This window comes from Phyllosticta capitalensis, assembly GCF_038381095.1.
Source record: "Phyllosticta capitalensis strain CBS 128856 chromosome Unknown BKA78scaffold_5, whole genome shotgun sequence".
NCBI lineage: Eukaryota > Fungi > Ascomycota > Dothideomycetes > Botryosphaeriales > Phyllostictaceae > Phyllosticta > Phyllosticta capitalensis.
The window spans coordinates 1379428-1399849 of NW_027117443.1; the positions used below are offsets into that span (position 1 = coordinate 1379428).

General features: G+C 53.6%; 5 protein-coding genes across 5 annotated transcripts; 3 read left to right on the forward strand and 2 right to left on the reverse strand.

The window, feature by feature from the left end:
- Nucleotides 1-45: 45 nt before the first annotated feature.
- On the forward strand, nt 46-13164 carry BKA78DRAFT_251384 (dynein heavy chain; the record flags this gene model as incomplete). Its single annotated transcript, XM_066884649.1, has 2 exons — nt 46-343; nt 401-13164. The coding sequence occupies 2 exons, from the start codon at nt 46-48 to the stop codon at nt 13162-13164; spliced, it is 13062 nt and encodes a 4353-aa protein (XP_066744381.1).
- Nucleotides 13165-13841: 677 nt separating this feature from the next.
- BKA78DRAFT_370178 (uncharacterized protein) lies at nt 13842-15647 on the forward strand (the record flags this gene model as incomplete). The annotated part of the gene is made up of 1 exon (XM_066892673.1): nt 13842-15647. One exon carries the CDS (start codon nt 13842-13844, stop codon nt 15645-15647), a length of 1806 nt encoding a protein of 601 aa, XP_066744382.1.
- A 789-nt stretch (nt 15648-16436) lies between these two features.
- BKA78DRAFT_295615 (uncharacterized protein) lies at nt 16437-17414 on the forward strand (the record flags this gene model as incomplete). The annotated part of the gene is made up of 1 exon (XM_066886507.1): nt 16437-17414. The coding sequence occupies one exon, from the start codon at nt 16437-16439 to the stop codon at nt 17412-17414; it is 978 nt and encodes a 325-aa protein (XP_066744383.1).
- Nucleotides 17415-17491: 77 nt separating this feature from the next.
- Nucleotides 17492-17989, reverse strand: BKA78DRAFT_136100 (uncharacterized protein). Its single transcript, XM_066882681.1, has one exon. It carries the CDS (start codon nt 17824-17826, stop codon nt 17569-17571), a length of 258 nt encoding a protein of 85 aa, XP_066744384.1. The 5' UTR covers nt 17827-17989; the 3' UTR covers nt 17492-17568.
- Nucleotides 17990-18153: 164 nt separating this feature from the next.
- Nucleotides 18154-20113, reverse strand: BKA78DRAFT_251486 (WD40-repeat-containing domain protein; the record flags this gene model as incomplete). The annotated part of the gene is made up of 3 exons (XM_066884661.1): nt 18154-19641; nt 19697-19897; nt 19946-20113. 3 exons carry the CDS (start codon nt 20111-20113, stop codon nt 18154-18156), a joined length of 1857 nt encoding a protein of 618 aa, XP_066744385.1.
- Between the last annotated feature and the right edge of the window lie 309 nt (nt 20114-20422).

The following is a 20422-nucleotide window of genomic DNA, read 5'->3' on the forward strand; positions in this document are numbered from 1 at the left end:
CGCTTATGTCGTGATCCCCATCGCATTTCGCACACCACACGCAGAATGGAGGGCCCTGTGGTCACCTCCCCTGGGGCCTCCAACGGCCTGCCGCCGTCGAAGCCCGCGACGTCGACGTCGATAGACCCTCAAATCATAGTCGACCATCTTGTAAAAGTACTCAACGTCACTTTGGGTGCTACGGAAGAAGACCTGCGCGCACCCAACAGTCTGCTCTCGGAGCCGCTTCTTGCAGACACGCTGCTGCGCTGCACCAGATTCGCTGTCGAGTCGCAGGTGGCGCTCTACATTCAAAGATCTGTGGAGGTACAAGAGCAGGTGGATGGTGTCAATGGGTCGGAAGGTACTAACGATGCTCTGCAATCGCACAAACCCCGTACTGACAGCGGTTATTCTCAAGTCCCACACCCTCGATACACCTACACATTGTCCTCCGAACTTTCCGCCACGTCCGTGTACGATGCCTGTATTGCCATCCTCAAAGGCCCGCAGCCTATAAACCCGGCCCTGCCTATCAACTCGCAGATCCAGGTCATCAACTTACCTGGAATTGCTTCGTCTGAGAATGCGGCGCTGGGCCAGAGTGCGGCGAGCTCGCCTTTCGAGGCTTTGCATTCTCTCGTTCATCTGGCGCTGGCGCCCTACTTCGATGCGTATACCAAGAGCCAGGCCGCATTGCACCCAAGTTGGAGCAAGGGAGACGCGGATAGCAGGACAGGGATTCCAGGTGCTAAGAAGAGAATGGCGGAGTTGGAGTTGAGTTTGCTTCAGTTACAGCAGAACACTGAGATACCCGAATTGTTTTTGGCGTTACCGGATGTAATTCAGCAGGCACTGGAAGAGGCGCAGGCGCGAGGCGTAAAGCCATCCATCGATTTGATTCCTCCCGGACTTTTGGACGACAGCAAGTTTCTCAACAACCTACAGAACATCGTCAATGGTTGGATCAGATCGATTCAAGCCATAACAAAGACCAATCGGGATCCGTCTAGCGGTAACGCAACCCAGGAGATCAACTTTTGGCTGAGCATGGAGTCGGCTTTGGCCAACATCGAGCAGCAATTACGCAGCGACGGCGTATCGCTCACCATGGATGTATTGCGGCATGCAAAGCGCTTCCAAGCGACTGTCAGCTTCAGCACTGACACCGGTCTCAAAGAGACAACGGACATGGTGCAAAAGTACAATCTCTTGATGCGCGACTTTCCCCTGGACGAGCTTCTGTCCGCGACTTCTCTCGAAAAGGTGCAAGAGTCGATCGACATGATCTTCACCCACCTCAACAAGAAGCTCCGTGCGTCTCCATATCCCATCAAGCGAGCGCTCGCGCTCGTGGAGGCAATTTCGGGAGATCTTGACGCACGGATACACTTCCTTCTCAATGGCCGAGAGTTGATGCATCAAGAATTTCCTGATTTCGATGCTACCATGAAGCTGGCTGACGGGGTCTGGAAATCATGGGATGAGAGCGTCAAGGATTTCACGAACGTTGCTCGTGAAGTCTCCAGGCGGAGGAACGAGAAATTCATCCCCATCAAAATCCAGCCCCAACACGTCAAGACGCAGGACAGGTTGAAGTATATCACCACCTTCCGGAGGAACCATGAACAGCTTCAGCGGACGATCGTCAATGTCCTTGGCTCGACTCCTGGCCCCAAAGAACTGACCGATGGTGCCAAAAGCGCCGAGGCCGCCATTGTTGAGGAGATTGGTGATGTTGACGCCGTGGAAGAGGTTGCTCAGGCCTACGCCGCGCTTAAGGACGTCGATGTCTTGGACGTGTCGCCTGAAGGCACGCGCATTTGGGAACAGGCAGAGATGACGTACAACGAGCGCACGTCTCGTGTGGAAAACTCAATCATTGCCAGGCTGAGAGACCGCCTGGCCACTGCTAAGAACGCCAATGAGATGTTCCGCGTCTTCTCAAAATTCAACGCCTTGTTTGTTCGCCCAAAGATTCGCGGCGCCATTTCAGAATACCAAACCCAACTCATTGACAATGTCAAGCAAGACATTTCGTCATTGCATGAGCGCTTCAAGAATCAGTATGGTCACTCCGAGGCCCACGCGATGGCTCAGCTCCGCGATCTCCCTCCAGTCTCCGGTGCCGTCATATGGGCGCGGCAGATTGAGAGGCAGCTCGACGGTTACATGAGGAAGGTTGAGGACATTCTCGGCAAAGACTGGAATCTCCACACAGAAGGCCAGAAGCTCCAGAGCGAGAGCAACATGTTCCGCAAGAAGTTGGAGACTAGACCAATCTATGAGGCCTGGCTGAAGGAGGTGCAGCGTCGCAATCTCTCGATTTCCGGGCGTCTCTTCAGCGTTACCCGCAACCGTGCGGCTGGCAACTCCTTAGAACTGGGCGTCAATTTCGACCATCAAGTCATTGCTCTCTTCAAGGAGGTCCGAAATTTGCTTTGGCTCAATTACCAAGTCCCGCATGCCATTAGTAACATCTCCAAAGATGCGAAACGCGTTTATCCTTATGCAGTCAGCATGATGGAGAGCGTCAGGACCTACTCTCAGACCACGCGCGCCATACTGGAAATGGGAGAGGTCTCTATCCTCCTTCACGGTTATCAAAACGATGCACAGATCTTGATCACCAAGGGTGTGCCCCTGAAGTGGGAGTCTTTCGTCCACGCCCACGACTTGCACATCCGCCAGGTCTCTCTGACCACCGATCATTCCATCACCAGTGCCAGTCGGGAGAGCAAACACGTGCAATTCGTCCGAGAATTCGCTGCTGCAGTTTCGCTTCTCCAAAGCAAGACTGAGACGCTCAAGACGATCCACGCAACCATTGAGAAGGCGCTCTCTGATCTGGAGGGTTGCATTTACAAGCATGATGCATTCTGGTCCAGCTTGGACGTAATTCAGCGCGCAGTCGACCAGCTCAATCTCGAAAACTACGTCAACCTTCCGTTTTACGTGTCTGAGCTGAACGCTCGAATCGAATCCATTCTACTCAAGCGCCTGAGCATTGCTGTGATAGAATGGATTGAAGCTTTCAGCAACGCCGATTCCGACAGCTTGGACGGCCGGCCAACCACTGCTCACTCTGAAGCCTCGAAAATCGAGAATCGTCCCCGCCTCTCGCATCTTGTCCACGAGGTCACGATGCGCAATCAGGTCATCTATTTGGATCCTCCGTTGGAATTTGCCCGGGCTAGCTGGCTCGATCAGCTCCACGAGTGGCTCGGGGTCGTCTGCACCCTGCAGAAGATCAAGTCGTCTCGGTATGACATGAGGCTCGAGGCCGCGCAAGACGTTGCAACCATGCGATTCTCGCATCTGCCAAACCGCTGCACGGAGCCTTTAACACAGGTGTACGGCGCGATTGAGGACAAAATCCGCGAAGTAAGCGTCTACGTGGATGACTGGCTTCGCTTCCAGTCCCTTTGGGACCTCAAGTCTGATCAAGTATACGACATCCTTGGAGAGGACTTGCGCAAGTGGCTGCAGCTTCTCCAGGACATTCGCAAGACAAGATCGACCTTTGACACATCCGATGTTAGCAGGTCATTTGGCAATGTCATCATCGACTATGAGCAGGTGCAGATGAAGGTCAACGCCAAGTACGACCAATGGCAACATGAAATTTTGGTCAAATTCGCTGCTCGTCTGGGTGCTCGAATGGCTGAAATCTGCGCCGAAATTGAAAAGGCCCGCAAGGACCTGGAAGGTCAATCGCTGGAGTCAACTTCCACTGCACAAGTCGTCCATTTCATCACGTCGGTCAAGCAGTGCAAGCAGAAGGTCAAGACATGGGCACCCGAGGTGGAAGTCTTCAGGCAAGGCCAAACAACTCTCACTCGTCAGCGTTACCAGTTTCCCAACGACTGGCTTGATGTTGACCAGATTGAACATGAGTGGGCCACCCTCAACGAAATTCTCGCTAGGAAGAGCAAGATCGTCAACGATCAGACCGATGCTCTTAGAGCCAGGCTCACTGCTCAGGACAAGGTCATGAACGAGAAGATTAGCGAGATAATCCACCAGTGGAACCAGGAGAAGCCTGTCTCTGGCACCATCCCGCCTGAAGAGGCCACGACAACTCTGCAGCAATTCGATTCCAAGCTGACACAGCTCAGCGAGGAAGCCAGGATGGTTTCGGAAGCGAAGGAGGCCCTCGATCTTCCAGCAAGTTCTGACAGCATCCTGCCAAACTTGCTGGAGGAGGTCCAAGATTTCAAGTCTGTCTGGGCTGCTCTTTCGACCATCTGGAGCAGCTTGACTGACCTCAGAGATACCTTGTGGACCAGCATTCAGCCTCGCAAGCTCCGCCAAAACTTGGACAACCTGCTTAAAATGACCAAAGAGATGCCCAGTCGCATGCGTCAATACGCAGCTTTTGAACACGTCCAGAACCATCTCCGAGGCTTGCTCAAAGTCAACACGCTCCTCTCCGATTTGCGCTCCGAGGCCGTCCGTGAGCGCCATTGGGTCAAAATTTTCCGCGCATTGAAGCCGAGTAAACGATACTCTCCGCTGTCTATGACGCTTGGCGACGTCTGGGACTTGCAGCTTGGTCCGAGCGAGACTGTCATCCGCGATGTCATCGCCCAAGCGACTGGAGAAATGGCCCTTGAAGAATTCCTTCGTCAAGTCCGTGAGACCTGGCAAAACTACTCCCTTGACCTTGTTTCGTACCAGAACAAGTGTCGCCTGATTCGTGGTTGGGACGACCTCTTTGCTAAGTGCAGTGAGAACTTGAACTCCCTCCAGGCCATGCGGCACTCTCCCTACTATAAGGAATTCGAGGAGGAGGCTTCGTCCTGGGAAGAGAAGCTGAACCGCATCCACGTGTTGTTCGACGTCTGGATTGATGTTCAGCGCCAATGGGTCTACCTCGAAGGTGTCTTCACTGGCAACGCGGATATCAAGCATCTGCTACCCATGGAATCGTCCCGCTTCCAAAACATCAACTCGGAATTCATGAGTGTCATGAAGAAGGTTACTCGGTCGCCTTTTGTCTTGGATGTCCTGGCCATCTCTGGTGTGCAAAAGTCCCTCGAGCGTCTCGCCGAACTCCTCAACAAGATTCAAAAAGCTCTTGGTGAATATCTTGAGCGTGAGCGTGTTTCATTCCCCCGTTTCTACTTTGTTGGTGACGAGGACTTGCTCGAAATCATTGGCAACAGCAATGACACGCTCAGAATTGCGAAGCATCTCCGAAAGATGTTTGCTGGTCTCTCTGGTCTGATCACCACCGAGGACTCGATCATCACGGGCTTCACTTCCAAGGAGGGCGAAGAGGTCAACATGAAGAAAGAAATCTCGCTCATCAAGACTCCCAAGATCAACGAATGGCTTTCGGCGCTCGAGCACAATATGAAAGCGACCCTCGCAGAGCTTCTTGGGGAAGCGGTCGAACAATTTGAAGGCATCGTCCACGCCGAGACCATTGACCGGGCCGCCTTTGAGGAATACATCGCCAGTTACCCTGCGCAGATAGTTGTCCTTGCCACGCAAGTGTGCTGGACGACCGACGTCGACAACGCTTTGAAGGCGGGAGGATCCGAGCTTCAATCCCTTTATGATCGCCAAGTCAACATTCTTCAGTCGCTTGCAGCGGCTGTCCTCGGCGATCTTGATGCTATCCAGCGCAAGAAGTGCGAGCACCTCATCACGGAGTGTGTCCACCAGCGTGATGTCATCCATAAGTTGAATAAGGTCAACGCGAACTCCGAGAATCACCACATGTGGCTTCTGCAGATGCGCTATGTCTACAAGCCTGAAGGAGATTTCCTCAAGCGTCTTCAAATCAAGATGGCCAATGCTTCCCTGGAGTACGGTTTTGAGTACTTGGGAGTGGCAGAGCGACTTGTCCGCACTCCTCTCACAGACCGCTGTTTCTTGACGCTGACACAGGCCCTTTCCCAAAGGCTTGGTGGCTCACCGTACGGACCTGCTGGTACCGGCAAGACTGAGTCCGTCAAGGCTCTTGGTGTGCAGCTTGGTCGCTTCACCCTTGTCTTCTGCTGTGACGACACATTCGACTTCCAAGCCATGGGTCGCATCTTCCTTGGTATCTGCCAGGTCGGTGCGTGGGGTTGTTTTGACGAGTTTAACCGCCTCGAGGAACGCATCCTGTCTGCCGTCTCGCAACAAGTACAGAACATTCAACTTGGCCTGCGCAAGGGTGTCACTGACGAGAAGGCTCAAATCGAGCTGATTGGCCGTAACCTGCGCGTCGATTTGAACACCGGTATCTTCATCACGATGAACCCTGGCTACGCTGGCCGTTCCAATTTGCCGGACAACCTGAAGAAGCTCTTCCGCAGCGTGGCCATGTCCAAGCCTGACAAGGAGCTCATTGGTGAAGTTATGCTCTATTCCCAGGGTTTCTCGCACGCGAAGAACATCTCTACTCAGATTGTCCCCTTTTTCGACAGATGTTCAAAGGAACTCTCGAAGCAGGCTCACTACGACTTTGGTCTGCGTGCCCTGAAATCTGTCCTGGTCAGCTCTGGTGGCCTGAAGCGTGCGCGTGTTGCCGCCAATGACGAGAATGTGGGCAACGACGAGATTCTCGAGCCACAGATCATGGTGCAGAGTTTGCGCGAGACTGTGGCGCCAAAGCTGATTCGTCCTGACGTCGAAATTATGGTAAACATCGAGCAAGATTGCTTCCCTGGCGTCGAGTATCATCCTGCTCCCTTGGAGGCTCTTCAGCAGGCCATCCGTGATTCTGCGGCCGAAAACAAGCTCGTCGTGAGCGAGAATTGGATGACCAAGGTCCTCCAGCTCTACCAGATTCAGAGCCTCCACCACGGTGTGATGATGGTGGGCTCTTCGGGCTCCGGCAAATCGACTGCATGGAAAACTCTTCTGCAGGCTTTGCAGCGCGTTGAGGGTGTCGAGGGTGTCTGTCATGTTATTGATCCAAAGGTCATGAGCAAGGAGCACCTGTACGGCAATCTCGACAGCACGACAAGAGAGTGGACCGACGGTCTCTTCACCAGCACTCTCCGCAAAATTGTCGACAACCTTCGTGGCGAAGATTCGAAGAGGCACTGGATCATCTTCGATGGCGACGTCGATCCCGAATGGGTCGAGAACTTGAACTCCGTTCTTGATGACAACAAACTGCTCACTCTGCCCAACGGAGAGCGTCTCAACCTACCGCCAAATGTCCGCATCATGTTTGAAGTCGAGACGCTCAAGTATGCCACGTTGGCCACCGTTTCCCGTTGTGGTATGGTCTGGTTCTCCGACGACACTGTGTCTACAGACATGATGATTTCCAACTACCTTGGAAACTTGCGTAGCAAGCCATTTGAAGACCTCGAGGATGACACCGTGGCTCCTGGCCAAATGTCCCAAAAGGCTCTGCAGGTCCAGCAGTTCGTTGCAGACCTTCTCGAGCACCGCCTTCTTGGTGACGGATTTGTGAAAAAGGCTCTCGAGGGTGCAAGAGAGTTCAGCCACATCATGGAGTACACCGACATCCGTGTGCTCAACACCCTCTTCTCCCTTTTGAACAAGTCATGCCGATCCGTTTTGGAGTACAATGTCCAGCACTCAGATTTCCCGCTCGAGGATGAGCAAGTTGAGGCTTTCTTGTCGAAGAAATTGCTTCTCGCTTTGACCTGGTCGCTCACCGGTGACTGTCCATTGAGCCAGAGGAAGGAATTTGGCGACATCGTCGCAGGTCTCAGCACCATCGACCTTCCACCTCTCGGAGCAGGGTCATCGTTGATCGACTTTGATGTGACACTTCCAAGAGCGGACTGGACCCTCTGGCAAAACCAGGTGCCCAACGTTGAAGTCAACACTCACTCGATCATCGAGACGGATGTTGTCATTCCTACCCTGGACACGGTTCGCCACGAGGATGTTCTCTACTCATGGCTTGCAGAGCACAAGCCACTGCTTCTTTGCGGTCCTCCCGGTTCGGGTAAGACTATGACGCTGTTCAGCGCCTTGCGCAAGCTGCCCAATATGGAAGTAGTTGGCCTCAACTTTTCTTCTGCGACGACCCCCGATCTGCTCATCAAGACCTTTGAGCAGTACTGCGAGTACCGCAAGACGCTCAACGGTGTCGTTCTTAGCCCCACTCAGATTGGCAGATGGCTCGTCATTTTCTGCGATGAAATTAACTTGCCTGCTCCCGACAACTACGGCACGCAAAGGGCCATCAGCTTCCTTAGACAACTCGTGGAGCACAATGGTTTCTGGAGAACTAGCGACAAGAACTGGGTTACACTGGACAGGATCCAATTTGTCGGAGCCTGTAACCCGCCCACCGACGCTGGTCGTACTCCTCTGGGTCTCCGTTTCCTTCGTCACAGCCCTCTTGTCATGGTTGACTACCCCGGCGAGCTTTCGCTGCAGCAGATCTACGGAACCTTCAACAGTGCGGTCCTCAAGGTCATCCCGTCTCTCCGAGGCTACGCGGAGCCGCTCACCAAGGCCATGGTGCAAGTTTATTCCGAGTCACAAAAGCGCTTCACGCCAGACATTCAACCGCACTACGTGTACTCGCCTCGTGAGCTTACCCGCTGGGTTCGTGGTGTGTACGAGGCTATCCGTCCGCTGGAGAACCTCAGCGTCGAGGGACTTGTGCGCATTTGGGCCCATGAGGCGCTTAGGCTTTTCCAGGATCGTCTCATCGCTGAAGACGAGAGAAAGTGGACTGAGGATGCCATACATCGCGTCGCGATGGAGCATTTCCCGACCATCGACGAAGAAAAGGCACTCGGTGGCCCGATTTTGTTCTCCAACTGGCTGAGCAAGAACTACGTCCCGGTCGAGCGTGACCAGCTCAGAGACTTCGTCAAGGCTCGTCTCAAGACTTTCTGCGAGGAAGAAGTCGATGTGCCACTCATTCTGTTCAACGACGTTCTTGAGCATGTCCTTCGCATCGACCGTGTCTTCCGTCAGCCTCAGGGTCATTTGATCTTAATCGGTGTCAGCGGTTCGGGCAAAACTACGTTGTCTCGCTTTGTCGCTTGGATGAACGGTCTCAAGGTTTACCAGATCAAGGTTCACGGGAAATACTCTGGAGAGGACTTTGATGACGATCTCCGGAACGTTCTGAGGCGCTGTGGTTGTAAGGGCGAAAAGATTTGCTTCATCATGGACGAATCGAACGTCCTCGACTCTGGTTTCTTGGAGCGCATGAACACCTTGCTCGCCAACGCCGAGGTCCCTGGTCTGTTCGAGGGCGACGAGTTCGCGTCTCTGATGACCAGCTGCAAGGAAGGTGCGCAGCGTCAGGGTCTTTTGCTCGACTCTCAGGAGGAGTTGTACAAGTGGTTCACCCAGCAGATTGTCAAGAATTTGCACGTCGTTTTCACCATGAACCCACCTGAGGAAGGTCTCTCGAGCAAGGCGGCAACTTCCCCTGCCCTGTTCAACCGTTGCGTCCTGAACTGGTTCGGTGACTGGAGCGATCAGGCACTCTTCCAAGTCGGTAGTGAGCTCACACAGCGCGTCGACTTGGACAGAGGCAACTGGAAATGCCCTGATAGCATACCCGTGGTCTACCGCGAACTCCAGCTTCCTCTCATCCACCGTGAGGCAGTGGTCAACGCAATGGTCTACATTCATTACTCGCTGCAGCGTTTCAACCTTCGCCTCCGCAAGCAGCAGAATAAGGTGACGCATCTCACTCCCCGCCACTTTCTGGACTTCGTTGCGCAGTATGTCCGGTTGTACCATGAGAAACGAGAAGACTTGGAGGAACAACAGCGCCATCTCAACGTCGGTCTAGAGAAGTTGCGTGAGACCGTTGACAAGGTTTCGGATCTCAGAAAGAGCCTTGCTCAGAAGAAGACTCAGCTGGAGGCAAAGGACACTGAGGCCAACGACAAGCTCCAGCGCATGGTTGCCGACCAAAGAGAAGCAGAGTCGCGCAAGGCTCACGCGGTTGAAGTGCAGGCTGCATTGGAGAAGCAAGAGACTGAAGTTGCCCAAAGAAGGGAAGTCGTGGTTGCGGATCTGGCAAACGCTGAGCCGGCAGTCGAGGAGGCTCAAAAGAGTGTCTCGAACATCAAGAGGCAGCATCTTACCGAAGTCAGGTCTATGCAAAACCCCCCGCAGGGTGTGCAGTTGGCACTCTCAGCTGTCTGCACACTGCTCGGGCACAAGATCACGGACTGGAAGAGCGTCGTTGCCATTGTCAGAAAGGACGATTTCATTGCGTCGATTGTCAGCTACGACAACGAGAGGCAGATGACAAGAAACCTCCGCATCAAGATGCGCAACGAGTACCTCAGCAACAAGGAATTCACGTACGAAAAGGTCAACCGTGCGTCCAAGGCTTGTGGTCCTCTTCTCCAGTGGGTCGAGGCACAAGTAAACTACTCGGAGATTTTGGACCGCGTCGGGCCGCTCAGGGAGGAAGTCGGACAGCTCGAGGAGGCCGCTCTGCAGACCAAGGCAGAGGCCACGGCGATTTCTAACCAAATCGAGAAGCTCGAGGAGAGTATCTCGGCGTACAAGACGGAGTATGCCGCACTCATCAGCCAGGTCCAAGAGATCAAGGCCGAGATGAGCCGCGTGCAGTTCAAGGTCGACCGCTCCGTTCGCCTGCTGGATTCTTTGTCAAGTGAGCGCGGCCGTTGGGAGGAGACAAGCAAGAGTTTCGAGACCGCCATCGACACCATCGTTGGTGACGTCTTGGTCGCTGCGGCATTCATTGCGTACGGCGGTTACTACGACCAGCAGTACCGCAAGGCCATGACGGATGACTGGTATCACATGATGTCCATGAGCGGCATCACCTTCAAGCAACCCAACCCAGTCACCGAGTACCTCTCGACCGCAGACGAGCGTCTCACATGGCAAGAAAACAGCCTTCCAGCCGACGATTTGTGCACTGAGAACGCCATCATCCTGAAGCGCTTCAACCGGTACCCTCTCATCATCGATCCGTCGGGCCGCGTCACAGAGTTCCTGCAAAAGGAGTGCAAGGACAGGAAGCTCACTGTCACATCCTTCTTGGACGACAGCTTTACCAAGCAGCTCGAATCCGCACTTCGTTTCGGCAACCCTATCCTGATCCAGGATGCCGAGCACCTTGACCCCATCCTCAACCATGTGCTTAACAAGGAGTACCAGAAGACTGGTGGCCGTGTTCTCATCCAGCTCGGCAAGCAGGAGATTGACTTTTCTCCGAGCTTCAGACTCTATCTCAGCACGAGAGACCCGTCTGCGACGTTTGCACCCGACATTTGCTCTAGGACCACCTTTGTCAACTTTACGGTGACGCAGAGCAGCTTGCAGACGCAGACCTTGGCGGAGGTTCTCAAGTCCGAGAGGCCCGATGTCGACGAGAGAAGATCGAACCTCATCAAGATGCAGGGCGAGTTTGCGGTCCACCTTAGGCAACTGGAGAAGAAGCTGTTGCAGGCCCTCAATGAATCCCGTGGTAACATTTTGGATGACGACAACGTCATCGAGACGCTCGAGACGCTCAAGAAAGAAGCTGCCGAAATCAGCGCAAAGGTGGCCGAGACAGAGGGTGTCATGACCGAAGTGGAGAACATTACCTTGGAGTACACCATTGTTGCAAGGTCCTGCTCTGCCATCTTCGCCGTCTTGGAGCAGCTGCGACACGTCAACTTCTTCTACCAGTTCAGCCTGCAGTACTTTACCGACATCTTCGAGGCCGTCCTGCGTGATACGAGGAAGAATGCCAAGGACCTCAGCTACAAAGCCAGGATTGACCACATCATTCGTGAGCTCTTCGTGGACACCTACCGCAGGACGAGCTTGGCGCTACTGCACAAGGACCGTGTCATGCTGGCGATGCTGCTGGCTCAGGCCGCGCCTTACAAGATGGACAAGAGCTTGATTGACGCTGTTTTGGACGAGGACATCATTCCTGTCGACGTCTCGACAGAGGCGGACAAGAAGCACGGAGTCATGGTCAGAGTTGCGAAGCATCCTCTGTTCAAGAACTACATGGAGCAAGTTGGCCAAACAACTTGGGACACCTTCATGACAGAGGAGTTTGCTGAAAGACATGTTCCTGCGGCATGGCCTGAGAACACCGAGGAGTTTGACAAGTCTCTCCGTGGCCTGTTACTCATCAAGATGTTCCGTGTCGACCGCTTTGTACCTGCGGTTGAACGATTCGTCCACCAGGTGTTTGGAAAGAACTTTGCAGGTGTTTCTGATGATCTGGGTGCTATTGTCAATCAGGTCAGCGCATGCACGCCAATTGCGCTTTCCTCCAGCCCTGGATTCGACGCATCCTACAAGGTTGATAACCTGGTCGAACGCAGCCATGTGTCGTGCACCAACATCGCCATGGGATCCGACGAAGGTCTGGCGTCCGCCGACAAGGCCATCACCTCCGCCGCTGCAACTGGAAATTGGGTCCTTGTCAAGAACGTCCATCTTGCGCCAACTTGGCTGCAGAGTCTCGAGAAGCGTATCGATTCGCTCAAGCCGCATGCTGACTTCCGTCTCTTCCTGTCGATGGAGACGTCTCCCAAGATCCCGGTCAACCTCCTGCGCGCCTCTCGTGTGCTCATGTTCGAGCAGCCTGCCGGTATAAGAGCCAACATGAAGGACAGCATGACCCAGCTCGCCACGCGTGCGCAGAAGCAGCCTGTCGAACGTGCCCGCGTCTACCTCTTGCTCTGCTTCCTTCATGCTGTCGTCCAAGAGCGCCTCCGCTATGCGCCATCGCTTGGTTGGAAGGGCTTCTGGGAGTTCAACGATTCGGACTACGAGTGCTGCAGCACAATCATCGACATTTGGGTCGAAAGCGTGGCGGGAGGCCGCACCAATGTGGCGCCCAAGAACATTCCCTGGGACATGCTGCGCATCCTGGTTACGGAAATGTACGGCGGCAAGATTGACAACGAGGGCGACTTCGGCATTCTTTCCAACCTCGTCTCCGACGTCCTCGACCCGGCTGCATTTGAAGAGGGCTACAAGATTGTCAAGCCCACGCCCGAAAACGACAACACCGCTCTCGAGCTCCCGTCGGGCACAGGCTTCAGCAGTTTCGTCGAGTGGGTCAACGACTTGCCCGAGCGCGAGCCGCCTACTTACTTGGGCTTGCCGGCCAATGCGGAGAAGTTGTTGCTGGTTGGACAGGCCAAGGAGATGGTGGGCAATTTGAAGGCGGTGGCCGAGCTGCTGGATGAGGGAGAGCAGGTCATGGCGGAGGCGGTTGATACTGAGGGCCAGGAGTAGGAGGCCGCGTGATGACGACGACGGTGGACGATGGATGCGTGTGTATGTGTATGGGCATTGTGGGAATCGGTGTCGGTTGGCGGATCATTCTTCATTTTGGGACATGGCGTTTGGGAGGCAATGCGAGATTCACGGTCATGGATTGACGGTCGGCGGTGCACACTGGATTGCAACTTGCCTGTATGAATTGTAGTATGTAACAACGTGTAGGTCAATTGGTTGGGCAGACGGCGGTAGAGCATGTGTTTCTGGCGTTTGTAGTGTGCAATTGACTTTTGATTTCATGTCATTGGGGACGGCTTCGAAATTGTGACGAGGAAGAGCTTGAGAGGACTTGGGAGATACGTTCGCGCTAGGTAAATCAAGACTGTACAGTCATTGAAATCTAGGAGTAGACTCGTCGACTTGCGCTTGGTGAGTAACGCGCTATCTGAGTTGCCGTTCCATGGTTCGAGGCTAGACCACGCTCCCTTTGACTCACAGGGCTTAAGAGGTTGGCATTGGGGTCACCCGCATTTATACCCACCAAGGTTCCTTCCACATCACTTACAGCGACACTTTACTGCCATTCATTCAATATCAATCGATTCTCGACTTTCTCCTTCCCTGGAGCTCTCTGTCATTCATCCTCCCCCTTGCTCTTCTCCAGTGCAAACACTGCCGCCCTCCTACAAAACATGTCTTTCACCGAGGAACAAGACAGCTGGTTTGCGATCGTCAGAGACGAAGTGACGCATCGCAACACAGAAGTCATCAGCTTTTCTGAGGCACAAGATGAACTCTTGCCTACCCCTGCCGACCGAGAATTATATGGCCTTTGGTCGCGAAGCGAGTTTGCGACTTCATTGCAGAAGATCCTCAGCTTCTCGCGCGAATTTTTTGTGGACTTTGTGGAGAACCACAACTTTTTCTCATATCGACACAAGGATCAAGACTTGTTCAGTAAATGGAGTTCTCAAATTCGAAATTCCGCGCCAGAGTGGATTCCCCTAGGATGGACGGATGATCGTCTCTACCGACTAGAGCCTGCAATTGACGAGCTCCCTGACCCTTGGAACGAACTTCCCGAAGGCCGCTACAATCAGGATCATGCGGTGTCTCATACTTTGGGCCTTGTTGGTGCAAAATTGACCCATGCTCAAACACCCTCAAAGTCGACGGATGCGCCAGAGTCGAACGAGCAGCAGCAAGTCATGTTTCTTCAGCTCGGAAATGTCAGGTTTCACGAGATTTACGGAGCTTCCGACCGTAACCCTTCAGATGACAGTAAAATTCACGACGACGGCTACTGGATATCATCAGGATTTGCCCTCGTCGCCCGAATTGCGCCTTCTGGTAGAAAGGACAGCCTCTGGCTCGTTTTCAACACTTTCCCGAATTTCGATGATGAGGATTGTTCGCCTCACAAAATTGAAGCTACCAGTCCTGAGTGGGGAATGATGCGGGGGTCGTCTTATAAGCCCTTCTCTTGTGCCAAAATCAGCGGACCCTCCATGTTCACGGGCAGGGACTGGACCACTCCATTCGGGTGGGAAGATGAAATTGAAACCCCCATCAAATTGGTTCCTCTGGTCAGACTTCCAGCTGCGAGCAGTTTAACCTTCCCAGCAACGAGATCTTTCACTCCGGAGCAAGAAAGCCAGTTTGCGACAGTGAAGGCTAGGCTCGACGAGGAGAAAAAGGATTCTTGCACACATGCAGCATTGGAAACAGTTTTGCCCGCCCAACAAGATCAGTGCTTGTTCTACCATTGGATCCAACAACAGGCCGATGAACGATGGCAATCAGTAAAAACTGCCCTGTCAAAACTCTCGATCCCCGACGCACGCAATGAAATCTGCAAGATCCTTCCTGACCACTCCGAGAGGCTGTCTTACCTGGATTGGGCAGGCTTTAGACTCAGCCAGCTGATGGAACAAGACTTGTTTATCAGGATCTTGGAGCAACTCAACTTCTTCTCTACTCAGCGAGAAGATATGATTGAATACGGTCGTTGGATGGCCCGTTACAAATATGGCAACCACGGTCGTCCAAGAATCCCCATTGGCTCGGACGACGAGGCATTTTTTCATCTCCAGCCTTCGTTCCATGAAATCTGCTCTGACGAGCACTACAGAGTAAACCTTGACGCGTTCTCTCGGGCCTATGAAGATAACTTCTGGCACTCTTCAGCTAGTGTCAGAGGCGCGAATGATGGGTTTTTGGAAGTGCACCCCACGGTTCAGTCAGAGAGTTCTTCAACCCAGCCATTGACTGCACAGGGAGGCTTCATGTTCCACCAACTAGGGAGACTGCACAGATATCGAAAAAAAATCGTAAATGGTGGTCTACTTTCCCGTCTCGTCCTAACAACGACGATTGGGAGGCATTCGTCGCATGGGTCGACACAGGGCTTGTTGTTGTTGCCAGGCTCGCACCTTCGGGCAAGGCAGAAAGCCTTTGGCTTGTCCACAACAAGTTTCCGCTCGTGGAAAATGGAATGACTCGCCGTGAGGCCGAACAGGTGCCACGCCAGAATCGACGGCCCCCAAAGCCTCGCAAGACGTTTTCGTTCGCCAGGCTCGGCGGCCCTGCTCTCTTGACTGGCCGAGACTTGGCTTCAAGTTGGAAGATGCTGTTGATGGTCCCATAGAAGTGACAGCTTTCAGCAAAAGGATTCTCACCGTTGACGGCTGGAAGGGATAGAATCTCCATCACAGGTACGTTTGGAGGATTTGAGGCTCAGGGGGCCACTTGCTGACCTTTGTTCCGCAGTGAAATCTAGGGCCGACTCTTGTAGAGTCACTGAGGTCTGTTCTTTTTTTGGCATTTGGGAATCGATTATGCCCAGTCGATTGCAAATCAACGCCGTTCGTCCTTTGGTTCCCAAAATCATCATTCGGATAGCATCGTGTTTTTGTTTGTCGATTTAATTGTCCAGTACTTGAGAATCCATGATCCTTCTGTATCCTTCTTTGCTAGGATCCTCCAGATCTTTCCATACGTTGTCTTCTCTGGAGTTTTCAGCAAGGGACAAGGAGCATTCAGGTGCATTCAGATTTCCTGGACGGCAAACACTGGAAATAGTCGTTCTTCCGCAATGACTTTTGCTACCATCCCTCGATCCTCAACAAACGATGCATATATCGGGCCACTACTTCCTCGACCATTCCAATTTGGGCGAAGCAGAAGCATGACTCACACTCGAATTTCCTCCACTTGGTGCCCATATTCTGCTCTGCGTATCTTACTAAAAACCAATTCTCCTTTTGAATACATGACATTCCAACGCAATGCGTCAGAACACGGACGAAGACCGTCGATGGGCGCCCATAAAAGTCGCACTAATGAGACGCGACCCAAAGGAAAGCTACAGGGAGGCACTCTGCAGGCTTTTGCCTGTCGTCTCCGAGCGGGTTGCGTACAGAGATTGGAGCAGAGCGCAAATCTTTACGAATAGCGGATTCTACCTCATCTCGCGCGACTTCTTTGTGGAGATGGTCGAGAACCTCAACTTCTTCTCTCCAGGCGACAGGGCCACAGACTACTGCAAATGGCAGACCGGTTCTTTGATGGTCAAAGATTCGCCACGGGTGCCGCTCGGCTCAACCACCAATGCGCTCTATCGGCTGGAGCCTGATGTCTACAGTCTCCTTGCGACGAAGCGACCAGACGTCAACATCCCCCTCCTCAAGAACTACTGTTTCCTTGGTATCAAGACGAAGCCTTCTCCCCGTTCTCAGTCTCAGCGCGAGGCGAACAAGTCCGGAAAGGCCCATTATTCCTCAAATTCTGACGACCCCGAAAACGGCTTTATGTTCCACCAACTCGGCGAAGTCACAACTTGGCCCATTCGCAAAGGTGCCGCGATTCCGGCAAACGACAGTCCAATCCACGACGAAGACTGGAAGCCGACGGGGTACGTTCTCGTTGCCCGACTGAACACTTCCGGCCGTGCAGAGTCTCTCTACCTCATCTTCAACACCTGGCCATTCGTTGAGGAAATCGGAGAACGCGTCGAGGTTAAGGATCCGGACTGGGGACACTTGCCGTACGAACCGAACAGCTGCGAGCATATGTCATTCGCCAGACTCTACTGCAGCAAGTCATCTTTGCTCAGCGACAGGGACTACAGCACTCCCTTCGAGTGGGGTTTCGAAGATGCCGACGAAGAGGCTGCATCCAAAGGCCCCGTGGAGCTGGTCCGCTTGGTTGAAACGGATACGAGAGATGGCTGCGTGCTTCTCACGGAGCATCACGATGCAGCTTGATGCGAGAGGGAGAGACTGGTACAATTTGCGGTTGGATCATCGAAGAGAGGGACATGATGGCAAAGGGAGAGATGACTCACTTCAAGATATGTTTCGCACAAGGGTTAAGAGGTCTGTCAAGAAAGCAAAGGGAGATCGTATCTGAGTCTGGGAACTAGACCAATAGTTCGCTATGCAGAAGCCATCCAAGCTTGCAGATGCAACACACCGTCATATCGAAATGAATCCCAGAAAAAGTTATTTTGATACCGCCAAATTTGATGTCTTCGCCTGTGGTTTGTCGCTGCCCAGGGTACGCTTGTCGGAGCTGCTGGTGGGCGAGGTAGAAGGCGAGAGAAGCAAAGAGGAACCATGGTGACGCGAAAACCAAGAACCGAAACTCAGACAGGGAATTGAGATACAGAAAATTCATAATCAAGACTCGCGACTCATCTGTCCGGCAGTCGTAATCGCGCGTGCAGATTGTAAAGTTGAAAGAGAGTGATGCTCATCCAACTGTCAGAAAATTCTTACTGTTATAGTTCAGCCGACTTGCATGCCATCGCTGATTTCCCTTGAGCTGCAAAATCAGGTCCAACCCGTCAGATACACTTAGCTAGTTGAATGTGAACGAGTCCACCCTTGCTGCCCCATGCCCTATCATGAAGCTCATTCAAAACGCCATGCTTTTTCCTCCCAACCATGCAACGCCAGTGATGTGGTATATCCTACAGATCCAAGCGACTTCCCCTGTCCTGCTCTACCGTGCCCTTCGATAATTACCGTGCTTCATTTCCTCGCGCAGACTGTCCTTTTGACTTGGCAATGGGGCCCGCTTCCTAATGCCGGCCCCATTTCCATTCTGATCGCCGCCTGGTTGACCAGGCATTTGAGGCATCTGACCAGGAAATCCGGGAAAGCCCTGAGGCAGCGCCTGAGGAGGTGGAGGCACGAAGCCAGGTGGGAGTGGCGGAGGGGCGCCGTTGGGCATTGGAGGCAAAGCTGGCACCTGGCCATTCCGTATCATTTCAGCAATTTTACTCGGATCGAAGCCAGGTGGTGGGAATCCTGGCGGCAAAGCAGGAAAGCCACCAGGAGGATGGAACGGCGGTGCTCCAGGAGCTGGAAATCCACCAGGCAGTGGGATGGGAACAACGGGCGGTGCAGCGCTAGCGGGTGCGCCTCCAAGGCCAGGCAGCTGTCCTCCACCAGTGCTTGAACCATCGCCACCACCAAGACCAGGAAGCACAGGCAGCGTCGGCATCTTTGCAGGCATGGTTTGATCCACAAGACCATCTGCCTCATCCTCGGCTTCTTGTTCTTCCTCTTCGCGCTGTTGACGACGTGCATCACGCCGGTCGAAGATCCCTTGAGCTTCTGCCGCTGCTTGGCCAATGTGGAATCGATCGTTGAAGCAAGAAGTTGTTCCCGGGCGGGGGCGAGTCCAGAAGCGTGTGATGCGATCGTTGGACCCAGACGCCAGAATGTGACCAAGAGGATGCCAGTCAAGTGTCCAAATGGCAAAGTCATGGGCGTGTGGGACCTTGTGGGCAGGATAAATGGTTTGAGCAGGCGCATTGTAAGGGTCGGAGCTGTCGTAAGGCGACAGAGTAGGCTCAACCCCTGGTGGAGCATTTTGCTCGTCTAGCAGGTAGTGGAAAAGGCTACCGTCGACTCCGCCCGTAGACAGAAGATTTCGGTGAACTGGATGCCAGGCGAGGGTTGTGATGTCCTTCTCGTGGCCACGCAGCAGAAGGACGTCGCGCATCGTGCGCAGATCAAACACTCGGGCAGTGTGGTCCCTGGCGCATGTTGCGAGAAGTTGGCCTTGGGTGCGCTCAAAAGAAGTTTTTGAAATTGTGTTTTTATGACCATGGAGAGTTGTGAGGCAGCGGCCACTTCTTGGATCCCAAAGCTTGATCTGATGGTCCTTGGATCCTGATACCAGCAACCCCTTGGTCGGATGCCAGTCGACGGTCTTCGCTTCCCAGCCGTGTCCCGTCAACGTCGATTCCTCAATTCCACCAGCAAAGTCGAAGATTTTAAGCGTAGCGTCGTCAGAAGCAGTTACGAACTTTGAATCAGTTGGCGCAAATGCCAGGTCTCGAATAGGCTCCGTATGCGCTTGGAGGACCTTGACGTTGTTGAAGTTTGGCTGCCAATATTTGACGAGACCCTCCTGGTCTGCTGAGACTAGCCAGTCATCGCCATGGGAGTATTGTACAGCGCGGATAGCCGATTCATGTGCCTTGCCGGGGTCAATATAGCTAGACTTGCAAAGCGCAAGGTCTCCAGAAACTGACCTGCATGATGGTCTCAAAGTTGAATCCCATTCCATTCCAGAGAGTGAATTCACCGCTCGTCGAGCCGGTGAGCAGACGCCTGCCCTCTGGTGTCCAGCGTACCACATTTATAGGGTGTTTGATCTTGTTTAATGAGGCGTGGAGGTGCTTTGCGGGTATAGTTTCGGCGGCATTCGTGACTCGAGCAAGTGGAGGCAGCATCTGAGAGCTGTTAGTCGACGAAATTTGAAGTGGGCGATTCTAGCATACGTCAACCATGTAGCTCACGCTCGGCCTTTCCGCCTCGCCAATGGGCAAGCCCTTGTAGCGCGGAACGCGATTGCGCTGCCATTGTAGAATTGTGGAGCCAAAATCGGTGGCAGCACCTGAGTAATTTGTTAGCGATCCGAATGCTTCGCGAAATCGTTTCCTATCCATGGGGATAGAAAGCTATGAGAAGCGGCGATAGTTGGTAGTTGCAGAGGTGATGCGGGCAGAGTGGACAGGCGCGAGACTCACGTCTTGCTCTGGTGCGCGGGATGCCATCGTGGCCGCCGGTCTGGTAGTGAAATTCGCGCTCCATCGTCGGGTATCTGCGGAGCCCTAAGGTGAATGGGCGCAGGAGTCGGCGAGAGGGGGCATGTGGAGGATTGGTGTTGATGGAGGTGAGGGCTCGGTGAAGTGCGGCGGTCGATCATAGAGCATCAGCCACAGTGGCTGGCTGGTTCGCCGGGTTGCGCCGCAGCG

Excerpts from the sequence above, each read along its gene's own strand:
- BKA78DRAFT_136100 (XM_066882681.1), bottom strand. The coding sequence starts at position 17,826 with ATGAATTTTCTGTATCTCAATTCCCTGTCTGAGTTTCGGTTCTTGGTT.